The sequence below is a fragment of the Notolepis coatsorum genome, assembly GCF_963971535.1.
Source record: "Notolepis coatsorum genome assembly, chromosome: 6".
In the NCBI taxonomy this organism is placed as follows: domain Eukaryota; kingdom Metazoa; phylum Chordata; class Actinopteri; order Aulopiformes; family Paralepididae; genus Notolepis; species Notolepis coatsorum.
Genome location: NC_140170.1, coordinates 139,777,019 through 139,794,217, shown reverse-complemented (window position 1 = coordinate 139,794,217; position 17,199 = coordinate 139,777,019). Strand labels below are relative to the sequence as shown.

At 45.0% G+C, this 17,199-nt stretch overlaps 1 protein-coding gene across 1 annotated transcript in view; it reads right to left on the bottom strand.

Annotated features, from left to right (window-relative positions):
• Window positions 1–17,199, bottom strand: part of LOC311229678 (copine-9-like) — a gene marked incomplete at both ends in the record, with an annotated part of 679,647 nt that overhangs the window by 103,343 nt on the left and 559,105 nt on the right. The window contains 2 exons of the mRNA XM_084315753.1: window positions 4,561–4,742; window positions 16,765–16,811. Of these exons, the coding sequence (XP_084171879.1) occupies window positions 4,561–4,742; window positions 16,765–16,811 (229 nt within the window). The remainder of the gene's footprint in view (window positions 1–4,560; window positions 4,743–16,764; window positions 16,812–17,199) is intronic.

Genomic DNA, 17,199 nt, shown 5'->3' with positions numbered 1-17,199 from the left:
CTGCAGTTCCTCTGCCTCTCTTGCTGCCCTGAGTTTTTGCTACAGGTACGTTTCTGCAAGTGTAATGGAAAACGGGTGAGGCCGCAGGGGTTGTCTTGCTCTTTGTCGAAAAACCATTCGATTCAGACATCACAGGAAACTTTGATACTGGTGCATTGGCTATTCCAAGAGTCTCTCTTACATGGGAAAGAGGGTTTGTTGTAGTGCATCAACAAATAATAAAAATGGTCAGATGTACTCTATATGTGTACTTTGGCTGACGGTATATAGTATATGATTCCTTGTGAAGTTATAAAACAGTAGCAGCCATGGCTATGGCAAAGCAATCAGTATTTTGCTGTGGGTTTATTAAAACCTTACCACTCAAGGTAAGGCCAAAGTCAGTACTCCCCCACAAAAAATAATTAAATCCAAAAGCCCAAAATAGAACTAAGGCTCTATTTCAGTGGACACCAAGGCCTCCCATCTCACAGATGGACACTTTCAGCTCTTGGCACCGATCTGGACAGAACCCTCATTAGTATACACATACAACTATCCGCTTGGCAAACATGTTTTAACAGCACATCTAGTAAAAAAATTTAATACAATAAAAAACAATATATAGATATACATATGTAACGGATGGTATCGTGAAACGCAGTCAAGAAGGGCTGGGGTGAGTAGCGGTGCCAGGATGGTATCATGAAGCACAGTCACGAAGGGCTGGGGTGAGTAGCGGTGCTATGGGTTAAACTCATTCTCACATCCTCAAAAGACGCATAGACACGGTACAAAGAAGTGAATTCACCTCTTGGTATAGCGGTCTGTGTTGTTGCACACGGCATGACAGACCCGCATTCGAATCTCCCTCAGGGCATCGAAGTTTGAGGTGACGTTATCACAACCATTACAATGGTGCCGACTGACCCGGATGCCTTGGGTGGAGTAGAGTGAGTTTAAGGAGGGTGAGTGTAACGGATGGTATCGTGAAGCGCAGTCAAGAAGGGCTGGGGTGAGTAGCGGTGCTATGGGTTAAACTCACTCTCACATCCTCAAAAGACGCATAGACACGGTACAAAGAAGTGAATTCACCTCTCTTGGTATAGCAGTCTGTGTTGTTGCACACAGCGTGGCAGACCCACGTTCGAATCTCCCTCGGGGCATCGAAGTTTGAGGTGACGTTGTCACAACCGTTATATATATATATAAAGTGGGAGGTAATGCCAAGTTACGCAATCCAAGTGACTCGCCGATGTGTCACATATGCCCACCAGATATCTAGCATGTTGCATATCTGGACCCTGTCAGGGACAAGCAATGAGCTACAGCCAATGAGAGAGAGAGAGAGAGAGAGAGAGAGAGAGAGAGAGAGAGAGAGAGAGAGAGAGAGACCATTCTGCTGTGGTTGAGATGCATTGACTTTGAACTAGTGAGGGACCACAAACAGAATGAAAGCTAAAGCTGTCTTATCAGAATCAGAACAATACAATTATTAAACTGTTCTGCAAAATCTTCGATGACCCTGCCGTGTTATTAGTGTCTCTATTAGTTGTCATTCATTCATTCATTCAATATTTTAAAAAGGGGCTGGGCGGAGATCTGGGAAATAACCAGCCCATTACCAGAGTGCGGTTGACAAGTTGGCTTTGTTTTCTGCTAGCTTTCTCTATCAGATCAAAAGAGAAACTGCTAAAACCTTGCCTTGTGCTTTCTCCAGTGTATTCCTCTGAACAAAACTAATACCTGTCGATCACTCCATTCTGATTGACAAGCTAAAAGCAATTGGTTTTGATAGTCTATCAGTGAGCTGGATGCAATCATACCTTGAGGGGAGGGAACAGATGGTGGAGGTAAACGGTACCCTATCCCCCCCCCTCACAGTGAGCTGTGGTGTTCCACAAGGAAGCATACTAGGATCGCTACTGTTCCTAATTTATGCAAATGACATGTCGTCATCTTGTGACTGCAACTTGTTCCTGTTTGCGGACGACTCAGCCCTGCTGGTCTCTGACAAGAACAAGTTACAGGTTGAAAAAACCCTCAGCTCGGAACTAGGCAGAATCTGCATATGGCTCGCTGATAACAAACTATCATTACACATGGGCAAAACAGAGTCCATTCTCTTCGGTTTAAATAACAAACTCAGCAAGACTGACGGCTTCTCAGTTACAGTGGGTGACAATATTGTCACAAGGAAAGATGAAATTACCTACCTGGGTTCCATCCTAGAGGCTAATCTCTCCTGTGACAAAATGGCATCCAATGTAATAAAAAAAGTCAATCAACAAACTCGATTCTTGTACCGGATCTCCTCTCTGGTAAACAGGAATACCCTGAAGACTCTGGCAGGAGCACTCATTCAAGGGTACTACGACTATGCTTGCACCTCATGGTACCAAAGCACCTCAAAGGCGCTAAAAACAAAATTACAAACATCTCAAAACAAACTGGTCGGACTACTGCTTGACCTTACTCCTAGAACCCACCTCACCCCTGCCCACTTTGACAACCTAGGATGGCTTAGAGTAGACGACAGAGTACAGCAACTTGCAATGGGCCTGGTCTACAAGATACACTACACGACCAAGGTACCCATGTACATGTCAATATACTTCCCAAAGGTCAGTGAATACCACGATCACAACACCAGAGGGAGCTCCACAAATCATGTTAAACCCAGATTCGGCTCAAACAAGGGACTAAACACGTTTCGCAATTATGCCACATCAATGTGGAACGCCCTACCCAAAGCTGTAAAGGAATGTGAATCACTACCCACTTTCAAAACCACTCTCAAGGAATACCTACGGGAGACTGCAATTCGAAACTGGCCCCTGTAAATGTCCTAACCAAACCCCCTCCAATGTACAGTAATTTACCTAGTATGGTTTTGTCAATATTCCAATGTACAGTTTTGCTTGTTTGTATAGTGTCCCCCCCCCCCCAACCCCCTCCAATGTAAATTACCTAGTATGGTTGTCAATATCCCAATGTACAGTTTTGCTTGTACAGTTGTACAGTGTTTCTCCCCCCAACCCCTCCCTACCCAACCCCCCCCACACAACCCCACCCAACCTCCTCCAATGTACAGTTTTTACGTCAAATGTATATACTCCCTTTTCTGGACTCTTTTTGTATCACAAACAGTACTGTATTTGCAAATCTGGTATGTCATAAATGTATAGATGTAGCAGTACTGTCTATCTGTATGTCATGTATGTCATATATGTCCTGATGAATTGAAAATGGGGGACCCTGATGTAAACAAGACGAAAGTCTTTCTCTGGTCTGCATCCCCTTAACAATTGTGTGTATTGAGCTGTACTGTGTTGTACCCATTCTGCAATCTGTTAATAAAGTTTTCAATCAATCAATCAAACCTCCATGACCAAAACCTGTGTGACTTCTCACATGTGTTTTCATGACAAAACTCAGTTTGGAGACTCGTCTGGGATTCCTCCTGGAGGTCTTGTAGTGTGTAAACCCCCATCGCTGATCAGTCATGTCTGAAACCACAACGACATCACAACGACTTCAAGATAGGGCTGGGCGATATATCGTGGCTTGTTCTACATGAGATCTAGTAAATTACTATATTGTGAACATTGAGTATATGTAGTCAGTCAGTTTCAACAAACAACAGGCTAACGTTAGCCGCTAAGCTAACTAACGTTCTAAAATATTATACAGGTAGGCTATTGATAACAAATTATCTTTCGCAATAACGACCTTTTGAATGCAACTACAGTTCAATAGATTAAATTAGTTTAAGAGAATCTCAAATACATTCTTTTATTTAAGTGTATAGTTATTTTTAATTTTTTTTACAGTTTTTGTATTTGTCTGACATGGGGGCTCAACAATAAATGATAAATGACAATCAGAAATGTCAAGTTGCATGTTGTTATTCTAACCAGCTTAGTTCTGTTGCATTTGCAATTAATTTATTTAAATTATAAATGTATCAGGAAGCGATAAGGGAATCGATAAAGAATCGTATCGATAAGCAGAATCGATAATGGAATCGTATTGATAATCTCTTAGTACATTTTTTGAAAATTTTCATTTAATTATTTTTGAAAGCATCTTCATGGTTTAATGCAAACATATATTGCAGGGACTATTATAAGCATCGTCTTGGCGTGACTGTATGCATCAAAGGGTTAAATCAAGCATTTTTAAGTGCTTTAGAGGAATTGTCAAAATATCGCGATTTATATCGTGATATCGCGATAAAAACATTGCAATATCATTTTGAGGCCATATCGCCCAGCCCTACTTCAAGATCCCCGATTGAGTTGTGTTGTTCAAACACTTTCAGAAGGCTACACCACAACACCTATTGCTTCTGGGTTCAAACACTTTCAGAAGCCTACTCCACAACGCCTATTGCTTCTGGGTTCAAACACTTTCAGAAGCCTACTCCACAACGCCTATTGCTTCTGGGTTCAAACACTTTCAGAAGCCTACTCCACAACGCCTATTGCTTCTGGGTTCAAAAACTTTCAGAAGCCTACTCCACAGGCATCCCACTAAATGCCCCCTCTCTCTCTCTCTCTCCCTCTCTCCCTCTCTCACCAGTGGGAAAGCGTGGGAGATCTTTCCGTCCGGTGGCAGCTTGGCTCCGAAGCCGTATGCAGGGAAGAGCTTGTCACTGTCGTAGTCCTGGATTATCTCCCCCACTGCCTTCAGTGCCATGGCATAGGCATTCATCTGGTAGGGATTCATGTAGTGGAGTGAGGTGGGCTGGGAAGGGTTACCTGAGGGAGAGAAGACAAGCACACACACATGCACAAACATAAACAAACACCATTATCATACTGTAGGGATGGTATATAGGACTGGGACAAGCTACTTTGATGATAAAATATGGACCAATTAGGGAAACACAGACATCATGCATTTTAGATGCAAAGTGGATGCTATGACTCATGTAATTTATTCCTATTTGGTATGAATTGGGCTCTCTGCTGCTTTCTCGCCTGCAACACATTTGATTTGGCCCCAAGAAGAGGAGAAGCTGTGACTTTCTGTTGTTTGGTTTCCCATTGCTGAATAGACAAATAAAAACATATCGAAACTTCTCAATATAGTTCTACAGTAAAGTACTGCACCTTTATTTATTACAAACAAAATATAATAATAATAATAATAATTATGTCAAAATATTGGTTGCAGATAGAAGGGGGCGCAAAAACTGCAGAGCAAAAATATATATCCCCTCTGGGTGGCGCTCTAGGCAACCACCCATGTCGCTTATAGGAAGCTCCGCCCCTTGTCCAGTTCAATCAAACCCTGGAACGTTTAACCCCATTGGGTTCGGTTCGTTCCAGGGAGGTCCGAGTGCTCTCAATCAAACGTAGGTCCGCTCCCTGGTCCACCTGTGTTTGTTTCAGGTGAGAATGCAATTGGACCAAAGACAGGACAATTCCCCAAAAATCAGGCATTTAATGGAGCTGATGAACCTGGTGTGAAAACACCCTAAAGGAGGGTTTGATCCTGGGTTTCGATCCTTGGGTTTGATCCTAACACTCAGACCATACAGGAGTGAGGACTTTGTTTAGTGTGGTTGGTGTGGCAGGTTTTGGGAGCTGAGAGCTGAATTCAGATTCCACAGAGTCACATCACCCTGATGGTCTTGGTCCACTTCCAAGTGAACCCTGGCGTGGTTTATTAGAAAGGAGAATGCAGGGGCGGCCGGGTAGCGCAGCCGACTAAGCGTCTCTCTACCACTGTGGTGCCTCCGGCTTGGCCGACCGTCCATACTAACACAATTGGCAGTGTTAGCGGGTGGGAAACCGGCGTGGGTGGGTCCTGGTCGTTGTAAACAGCGACTCCTACAGTTCGGTCGGGGTGCCTGCACAGCAAGGGAAGGATCTGGGAGAGGTAGTGTGACCTTCCACACGTTACACTCTCCCAGTGAGAGTCCGTGCTGCCAGGTGAAAAGAAGCGGTGGGCTGGCTACACATGTGTCGGAGGAAGCATGTGATAGTCTCCGCCCTCCCAGACCGACGGTAGGGGGTAGAGTGCGCAACGACCAGGAAGGGGAGTGGGAATTGGCATAACGACTAACATTGGGATGGGAGAAAAAAATTTAAATAAAAAAAGGAGAATGCAATTGGACCAAAGGCTATGCCCATATTAGAAGTTCCGGTGACAAAACGGGCTTGTACAGCAATCAGGCGAATGCCCGTATATGGAGTTCTGCCACAATCGGCCAGAGTAACAACACCTGTGTCTAATTCACTGAGTGCGGCTTTTGAAATTTTCAAATTGATTTGATGGTTTCTCGCCCAGACAGTGTAGAATCCTAGTTAATTCTAGTTAACTGCGTGATATGCGAAAACGTATATAACATCTCTATTTTCCCTTTTTACTAAAATGTAGTGCATTGGACAAGATCGATTTAGGTTAATATTGGAAATAATATTGTAATAAAGATTGTCTCCATGCCGTTATGCCCTAAATATTGTCAATTTTGTGTAAACATGGCCAAAAGTGGAAGACGAATGTGAAAAGACTAATTTGTCCTACATAGACAAAAATTAACACATTTTCCTATACAATTTGAAATCCAGTGAAATATGTTTTGTTAAGGTTCAAACAAAGTACTATTACAGTACATCTTCTCTGTTGGCACAACATTCAAACATAAACTACTAATCATCATCATGATCATCATCGCCAAAGATTGTCAAAGTCTATCTCCAATCTCCATCTCTTCCTCCTCCTCATCACACTTGTATTCTCCATCCTCCTCATTTACATTACATTTAGCATAATCTGCCTCCTTATTAAGAGCTTCTTGCTCTTCTGACTCCGCTTCCTGGGCCAGTACCACAACAAGAGAAGGAGGGAGGATGGGTCCAACCGTCCAGACAGGCTTTAACACCCCCTCATCCATCATCTTCTTATACCAATCTGAAATTGGAGGTTCTCCCTTCCCTTGGAATGTTTAAACGTATGATTGCAGACCATTGTGTGACTACCTGTAACTGTTTTAGTTGATCTTTTTAAATTATTTTGAAACGTTTTTAATTTTTTACTCTGGTGTTTACATTTCTGTGAATATTGTTTTTATTATGTCTCGAGATGGTGCCGCTACGACCGGCTGCCTGTCTGTGCGCTCCGTCGAGACTGTGCTTACTTTAGTTAATATTTATAGTTTTAAGAGTTTTGTCTGTACCAACAGTAGGTGCATTTAATGTGTATGACCGTCAGTCACTTATAGACATTGGATTACGGGAAATTTACCGACTGGATTACTCTCTGGATCAGCTCTCTGAACCACAACAATGGCCTGTTGAGATCTTGAGGACATCAGGACCAGATCTCGCCCCCAGGAACAAAGGAACCAGGCGGCGAGGAAAGAGAGCTGGAGTCCGTAACAGATTGAGAACCAGGCGGCACAGGACACCACTACGCAGTATATTGCTAGCCAATGTACAATCAATAGACAATAAACTAGACGACATCCGAGCAAGGATTCAATTCCAGAGAGACGTTAGAGACTGCAATGTTCTCTGCTTCACCGAGACGTGGCTCACGCCGGATGTCCCAGACCACGCCATCCAACCGGCCGAACACTTCTTCATTCACCGCAAGGATAGAACAGTAGAATCGGGCAAACAGCGTGGAGGTGGAATAGCCTTCATGTTGAACAACAATTAGAGCGATCCAGCCAACGTGAAGGAACTATCGAGCCACTGCTCCCCCAACCTGGAATATATATCCATCAAGTGTCGACCTTTCTTCCTCCTGAGGGAGCTAACGTCGATCATCCTGGTCGGGGTGTATATTCCACCGCAAGCAAACACTGGTGACGCGCTCTCCAGGCTCCACGACGAGGTAAACAAACTCCAGTCAGCGAACCTTGACGCTGCTATTGTGGTTGTGGGTGATTTCAATAGCGCCAATCTGATGAAGGTATTGCCGGACTTCTATCAGCATGTGACTTGTAACACCAGAGGCGGTAACATTTTAGACCACTGTTACACGCAATTCAAGTGTGAATACAAGGCTCATTCTGCTAGCGGCTTCGGAAAATCGGATCATGCTGCCATTTTTCTTTCACCAAAATATAAACAAAGGATCAAGAGCACTCCGGTAGTCTCGCGAGAGGTGCAGACATGGGATGTGGAGTCAGAGGAGACGCTCCAAGCTGCGCTTGAGTGCACAGACTGGAGCGTGTTCCGTGACACAGATAACATTAATGACTACACGGAGACAGTGCTGGACTTTGTTCGTACTTTGGTGGAAGAAACAATCCCCACTACCATAATTAAAGTTTACCCAAATCAAAAGCCCTGGGTAGACAAATCCGTCCGTGAAGCTCTGAAAACGCGCACCACAGCATACAACGCCGGCCTGGTGGCAGGCAACATGAATGACCACAAGGTGGCGCGATACAACGTAAGGAGGACAGTAATAGAGGCAAAACGGTGCTACAGGGATAAAATTGAACTTCAGTTTGAACAGGCTGACTCCAGAGCGATGTGGCAGGGCCTCAAAACGATGACAGACTACAAAGGCACCTCCCTCAAACTGAACAGTGACATCTCCTTAGCAAATTATCTCAATACCTTCTATGCGAGGTTTGAGGCTGGTAATAACAACACCAGCCTACAAGCCACGGCAATGGGGGGGGGGGGGGGGTCTGCTGATGGAGACTCAGTGTTCAGGGTAACAGAGCATGAGGTGAGGCGGACCTTTAAAAAAGTGAATATCAGGAAGGCAGCAGGACCGGACGGCATCCCCGGCCGCGTGCTAAAAGTCTGTGCCGACCAACTGGCCCCGGTATTCACTGACATATTTAACCTGTCCTTAGAACAGGCTGTCATCCCCACCTGCCTGAAGAAGTCCACTATCATCACTGTACCTAAAAAATCCAAGCCTGCTTGCCTCAACGACTACCGCCCTGTAGCTCTCACCTCCATAGCCATGAAGTGCTTTGAGAAGCTAGTAAAGGGCTACATCTGCTCCTCCCTCCCCATCAACCTGGACCCCCTGCAATTTGCATACCGCCCCAACAGGTCCACGGAGGACGCCATTGCCCATGTGCTGCACACAGCAGCATCACACCTGGACAAGAGGAAGGGGAACTATGTGAGAATGCTATTCATCGACTACAGCTCGGCATTCAATACCATAGTCCCCTCCAAACTCATAGCCAAGCTCAGGGACCTGGGCTTGAACTATGACCTCTGCCAGTGGGTCTTGGACTTCCTGACGGGCAGACCCCAGGTGGTGAGAGCAGGCAACTGCACCTCCTCATCCATCACCCTCAACATAGGGGCCCCCCAGGGCTGTGTTCTGAGTCCCCTCCTCTACTCCCTGTACACACACGACTGTGTGGCTCAGCGGAGTAACAACACAATCATCAAATTTGCTGACGACACAGTAGTGGTGGGCCTGATCTCTGCAAATGACGAGAGGGCCTACCTGGAAGAGGTCAAGGTCCTGGCGGGATGGTGCCAGGAGAACAGCCTCTCCCTGAACGTCAGCAAAACAAAGGAGATGATTGTGGACTTTAGGAGGTCGGGGGTCAAGGACTACAGCCCCCTCAGCATAGACGGGGCACCGGTTGAGAGAGTGAACCGTTTTAAGTACCTCGGAGCCCACATATCCGAGGACTTGACATGGACCACACACATTGACAGTGTTGTGAAGAAGGCACGACAACGCCTCTACTTCCTCAGGCGCCTAAGGAAGTTCCAAGTCAGTCAGAAGATCCTTAAGAACTTCTACTCATGTACAATAGAGAGCATCCTGACTGGCAACATCACCTCCTGGTTTGGGAATAGCACTGCACAAGACCGAAGCAGACTACGTTCAGCCGAACGCACAATTGGAGGGGGGCTCCCCACCCTCCAGAACATTTACAACAAGCGGTGCAGGGGTAAGGCTAAGAGAATCATCAAGGACTCCAGCCACCCGAACAACTGCCTCTTTGAACTGCTGCGGTCAGGCAAGCGATACCGGAGTCTCAAGGCGAGCACAGAAAGACTCAGAAGAAGCTTCTATCCCCAGGCCATCAGGCTGCTCAACGAACAATAAACACTATACAACAACCATCAAATGCACACAGCACACACATCCACACGCACACACTCACTTTAAACAAACAACACACGGCAGCACCCACTCTCCACACTTTAGATCACCTAAACACACTTTATATTTATTGATAAAGGATTTGCACTACAACTCGTACACCTTACTGTAAATTGTACCTAAATTGTACCTCATCCCATTTCTGCTTTGCACTATATAGTATGTATATTAGTACACTGCATAGTATATTGTATATTATATGGTAACTCAGTTACTTCTATTCTGCATCGAACATTGTACATATGTCTATACTGAACACTGTGACCTCTGTTTTTACTTCTAATTTACATGCTATACTATTTTATTTCATACTTATCTTGTCTAGCACAGTCTCTGGAGTGTAACAGTAAGAAGCATTTTGTATAAAAGTATTCTGTACTTCTGTATGACAACTATTAAAGAAACTTGAACTTGAAACTTGAAATGTACTGTACAATCGTCGTTTTCTGTAAATTAGGGAAACCTCGATTTTATAAAGGTTGAAATGAAAAATGAAATATTCTCCCAGCCCATATCCTGAACCTGATAGGGTTTAGGCCTCTCAAATATTGGCTGGTCTGCTCTTTTGTAGCAGGCAATTCTGAAGTTGACTCGCTGTGCATGTGGGATGAGACAGACATTGGGAGGAGGCAGGTGTTCAAGGTCTACTTTGGATCTGGATATGCCCATCAACCTCCAAGAACTCATGCATTACCCCCTCTCGCCTCATGCACTTGGCTCTCCCGATGGCTTTTTTGCCAAGACAAACAATGATGATCCTCCTCTACCAGCATGACCAACCTCTCCATATACTGATGATCCTCCTCTACCATGTCAGCATGACCAACCTCTATACTGATGATCCTCCTCTACCATGTCAGCATGACCAACCTCTCTATATACTGATGATCCTCCTCTACCAGCATGACCAAGCTCTCCATATACTTAAAAATAACAATTGTACTGAATTCCTTGGGTCAAACTTGTTTGGGAAAAGGTTTTATTTTGTCTCTATATGTTGTTAACTTCAAAAGTTATTCTGTTTTCTTTTTCTTATTTTGCAGGTTTTGGTTCAGGATAGGTGTAATAAAGGGTTAAAAAATAAACCCCATGGGATATTATTTCAACCTGTTACCTGGCAGAATCTTAAAATAGACACTTCAAGGATTAAGAAAAAACAGGTGGTGAAAAAATATATAGGACCTATGTTTCCATCTAGACAAATTATTATTTACAATGCTTATTTATGGCTTAAAAAACCATACCAGTCTTTTTTACAAACTCATTCGTGCTTTGATACAAAAGTCACTGTGTCATTATTTTTTCATAATATTTTATGTTACTGAAATATTTTGCAGTTATTTTCAGCTGAATCACCACTGCCACACGCTTCAAGTATATGTGTGTAGAGCAACTTTTTAGAGGAATACAAAAATGTTTCAGGAAAGTAAAACACCTCAGACCTTTGTCAGATATGGTGACTTTCAAGGGTTTATGTGCTGTTTTAAGAAACATTTTCAGATACTATGGAAGCCTATGGATCTGGTGAATAGGCAAAAAATAACTACCAAACGGTAAACAATTATGAAAAAATAATAACACAGTGACATTATTTTGACACAGTGACAGTTTTGTATCAAGGTGTGGAATAACTATATCTCCCCCCTCCCCCGCAGCCTACTGTCCTACTAGTTTCTGTCTACCCTTTCCATTCAATGTCGACCGTTTCATCTCCCCCGAGAATTCACGCCATTATCATGACGGCGGTGTACATCCCACCCCAAGCGAATACCGGCAGGGCCCTGGCGAAGCTACAGGGGCATCTCAACATCCACCAGATCAAACATCCGGACGCAGCCATGATCATAGCCAGCGACTTCAACCAGGCGAATCTGAAGAAAGTGATGCCATCCTTTTTTCAGCACATCGCCTGCTCCACCAGGGGAGGAAATACGCTGGATCATTGCTACACCCCGTTGAGAGCCGGGTACAAGGCAATACCGGCTCCGCCACTAGTGGGAGTGTAGTGGATTTTCCCAAGCAAAATGTATAAATGTACAGGTCTGCCGTCCGCTACAGAGTCGTTGCTAAACATGGTAACAGTGCATTACACGTTTCTGATTCAAACTGTGTCTCTACCCCCCCTGGAGAGGAGGGGTAAAGAGAACACAGCTTGGATTAGCACAGAGTTGTAAAAGGGCGATACTCAGCCCTTTTTTCCCTATCTCTCTGCAAAGGTAAACACATAGTCTATGCCTGGGGACAGAGTAATTTAGCATATGAAAGGTCCCCGGTTCCTGCTGGCAAGTTAAAAATTGATTCTGAATAGATATGATGTTGATTTATAGCCGGCTATAGTGAAACAGTCTCAATAGAACAATCAGGAACAGGAGGTAACGCCCGCCAGGCTGAGTGGAAATACCTCAAGATCACCACCTACCCCCCTCTCTCTATGGTGGGGGAGACAAACACCTCAAACAGACGGTGGCCAGGTGGCTTACAACTAGTCTCACAACATTTAGAACATAGGACTCTTATGATAGGATGTAGTTAAATTGTACATTGGATCTGGAAAACTGGACAATAGATAAACAGTGAAGCTTTTATATTTTACTAAGAAATATGGAAGCGTCTTTGTTCCTTTCTAAGCAAGCAAAAAGGATAAATACTTAGTGATATGACTCAGAAAATGACACACAGTTACCCTCAAGTATAGTCTTGTTAAATCTTAAACTATCAACAAGAAACACTTGTTTAGACACATTTCTGCCTAGCGGGCAAACTAACTTCAGAAATATATAGTTTAACTATGAGCAAAAACGGAAGAATCTTCTAACAGCAATACACAGTCAGGCTATTAAAAGCCAACATATGTCTTAATAAGGACATTTCCGGGTAGATGAGCTACAAAGGCTGCTACCTAGATTCACCCAATCAAAAGTGTGGGTGGGCTACACTGGTCCTCCAATTGGAAGCTCTCTCTCTCATAAAAAGGTCCACCCTTCCTGACGTAATGCTGGGGGAGGAGTTAGTCTTTAAAGTGAGCGGTTCAGGGACAGAGCAAAACAGAACAAGAAACAACACGACCAGAAGCTTGCTTTTCCCCTACTGGACGGAAGGACGACGACGCGTTGAGACGAGCACCAGCGAACCAACGGACAACGAGGAGGAGCCGAGAGAGATTCTTTTAATTGAAGTGAATTTTAGTCTGGAACCCACGGTCGATGGCACAATATCGTAGCATGATTGGGTTTCATTGCATTGTTTTTCATTAAAATCTTTTGTTATTAACGTTGAGATTCCATTAAAACCGGATTCTTACAATAACTTCCTCTCTGACTCCTCTTTTCAACCGCCGTCTCTTTGTCGTCGCTTTAAACCACTTAGCTGGTTTTTGAAAGTACAAGGGCTTTTAAGAGACACAATTCACAACGCAGAGTAGGCTGGTTCTGATCCATCAGAACAGAACATAGAACCTTTGTGACTTCAGGAGCAACAAGCACATCGGACCATGACTCCATCTTTCTCTATCCGGCTTACAGGCAGAGAAGTGGTAAAGAAGTGGTCCGACCAATCAGAGACAGCGCTACAGGACGCACTCGATGACGTCGACTGGGGTATGTTTCAGACAAGCTCCAGCAGTGTCAGCAAGTTCGCGGATGTTGTTGTTAGTTTTATAACAACACTAGCTGATAGTATCGTCCCCACGAAAAAGGTGCGGGTCTACCCGAACCAGAAACCGTGGGTTGACAGTACTATCCGAGCGGCTCTGAAAACTCGCACCACTGCTTATAACCTGGGCAGAGAGTCAGGAAACATGGAGGAGTATGAGGCTACAGTCTATAATCTGCGCAAAGTTGTAAAGCTTGCTAAGAGGTCATACGCGGACAAAATGGAGACACAAATGGCACAGAGGCTTATGGCGAGGGCTATGGATGATAACTGACTACAAAGTCAGCACCCCCTCAATGGGGAGTGCCGACGCCTCTCTCGCGGACCAGCGGACCTTTTACGCTCGGTTTGGCACAGACAGTAGCGACACTAGCTCACCGGCTAGTGACGTCACTGACGCGCCGGCCGTCGTGGAGGGGGGGGGGCATCCGCGGGGGCACTCTCTCATTGACGGAACACAGTGTGAGAAGAGCATTTATGCGGGTGAACACCAGAAAGGCAGCTGGCCCAGATGGGATAACAGGACGGATACTTAAGTCCTGTGCTAACCAGCTAGCCCCAGTGTTCACCACCATATTTAATCTATCCCTGGCGGAATCCGCGGTCCCTGCCTGTTTCAAGGTGTCTACTATAATCCCGGTACCAAAGAAATCCTCCCCAACAGGTCTTAATGACTACAGACCGGTGGCACTCACCTCTGTGGCCATGAAATGTTTTGAGAGGCTGGTTAAGGATCACATTTGTGCCTCCCTCCCCAGCGATATGGACCCTATGCAATTTGCATACAGGCCAAACAGGTCCACTGACGATGCGGTCTCCCAAGTACTGCACAGCACCCTCTCTCACCTAGACTGCCAGAAGGGGGTGAGACTGTTGTTCATTGACTATAGCTCAGCGTTCAACACCATAGTCCCGACCATACTGGTGGACAAACTGATCGAGCTGGGTCTGAGCTCCGCTCTGAGCGCCTGGATACTGGACTTTCTGAGTGAAAGGCCCCAGGCGGTCAGGGTGGGGGGTCAGACCTCCAACACCATCACCCTGAGTATCGGGTCCCCCGAGGGCTGTGTCCTGAGCCCCCTGCTGTATTCACTATACACACATGATTGTGTGGCCAAGTTCAGCTCCAACTCCATACTGAAGTTTGCGGACGACACAGTGGTGGTGGGGCTGATCTCTGACAACGACGAGAAGGCCTACCGGGAGGAGGTTGAGGTACTGGAACGCTGGTGCCAGAACAACAGCTACGGGTATTGCACTACCACCCCTGCAGGTCTTATATAACAAGAGGTGCAAATCCAGAGCCTGCAGAATAATGAAAGACCCTCATCACCCCAACAACAGCCTGTTCAAGCTGCTGCGGTCAGGCAAACGCCTGGGAACACCAGCAACTAGGACAGAGAGACTTCGGCTCAGCTTCTTCCCCCAGGCCATCAGAGTCTTGAACACTGAACTCTCCACACACAAGCACACATGAGCACACACACAACACACACACTGTATACGCTCACACACTAGCAGTCACTTTAACATGAACACACACACACACACATATGCTGCACACGCTCACACTATGGTCACTTTACACAATGAAAGGTCACTTTAAAAACAAGAACAGGAGTGGTTCTTGTATAGTAAATAGATGGATAGCAAGCTAGCATAAGGACACATAGTATAACTGTAGATTGTATAGTATAGCATAAAGTAGTGTACATAAGACCCAGTGCCCCATCCGTAGCTAACAGTGTATTGCACTATCACAGGACCTAGCATGTCTTACCATGCTTTTGAAAAACTCATGTACATATACCTATGTCTTTACTCTTATGACTTGTATTATTGCACAAATGTCGCATTCTCATCCCTCTGATTCTTATTACTGTATTATTGTATTATTGTACTATGCACAATCGTTGCGGGCAAGACCCCCCGCATTTCACTGTATACTTGTATGCCGTGACAAATAAAACTCTTGACTTGACTTGACTATCCACCCACCTAACTCACCCCACCCTCCTTCCTTACCTCGCCCCCCTCACCTGAATCCCCCCCCCCTCCTCCTTCTACAACCCCCCCCCCCCCCCCCCCCCCCTCAGAACCCCCCTCCAACCCCGACCTGGGCCAAACCTACATTTTCCATCCCCTAACTCAACCCCCCCCCCCCACCCCCCATCCAATCCAATTATCTCCCTCACCTGGACACACCCATCTCTATGCCCTATGAAGCCCATCGTTCCCCTGTCTCGAGGAGCCCATTTAGGGACCCCCCGGCCCCGGGTCTCTCCACGCCAATTCTCCTGGGTTCCATGTAAGCTAATAAACCTTATCAACTGAGTTCACCTTTGTCACTCATTGATCAGGGTTCAATTCCCTAACAAAGGCAATAATGATTCTGAACCCACATGTCAAAAAGACTGGTATGTCCCTTCACATAAAATAGAGAGGAAGATGATACATACAACAATATAAGAAAGATATAAGAACAGAGAGAAGAACAGAGGAGGAGGAGCACAGAGTGGATCCAAAATCCTAGGATATTTGTCTTGGTGCAAAACATAATAAATACACACAATAATCAAAGAATGGTATTGTGACACCTTACTTGATTTAATTAAATACATTTTGCCAACAGGTCTATCTGTATGTATTTAATTATAGATAATTCGTTTGTGTGTAGTGTGTTTGTATGTGTCATTGTGGTATGGATCCTGCTCATCCCAAAAAGTTAATATGCCGCGCTCTATGAAGAGAAACAGATCTGGACCTCATTTCTAAAACCCTGGTTACCATGGTTACACTCAGCCATCCCGCATTTCTAGTTTCAAACTACTTTTTGTCAGGGGAGTGCCTTGGTTTCTTTTTGTCAGGGTAGTGCCATGGTTTCTCCATGTTCTCCATTCTCCAGGAATGTGCAGCTCAGTCACCTGATTCAGCAAATATTGATAATTACCTCGAGCACAGCGTGGAAACCCATTTATATGGAATCTAAATGCAAGAGGGTAATTAATCTTCTCCTACCGTTTGATGCTGTGAAGTCTATAGCCACTGTGAAGTTGAGTTGTGTCCTGGAGAGAAAGAGAGTGAGAGAGTGAGATAGAGAAAGATAGAGAGAGAAAGAAAGAGTGAGAGAAAGAAAGATAATGAGAGAGAAAGAGAGACAAAGAGAAAGAGAGAAAGAGAGTGAGAGAGATAGAGAGAGAGAAAGAGAGTGAGAGAGAAAGAGAGAAAGAGAGTGAGAGAGAGTGACAGCAATATAAAAAGAGAGAAAGAGAGTGAGAGAGAGAAAGAGAGTGACAGAGAGAGTGTGTGAGAGTGACAGACAGACAGAGTGGCAGAGAGAAAGAGAGAGAGAGAGAGTGAGAGAGAAAAGAGAGTGACAGCGATTGTGTGTGAGAGACAGACAGAAAGACAGACAGAGAGTAACAGAGAGAGAAAGAGAGAGAGGGAGAGATA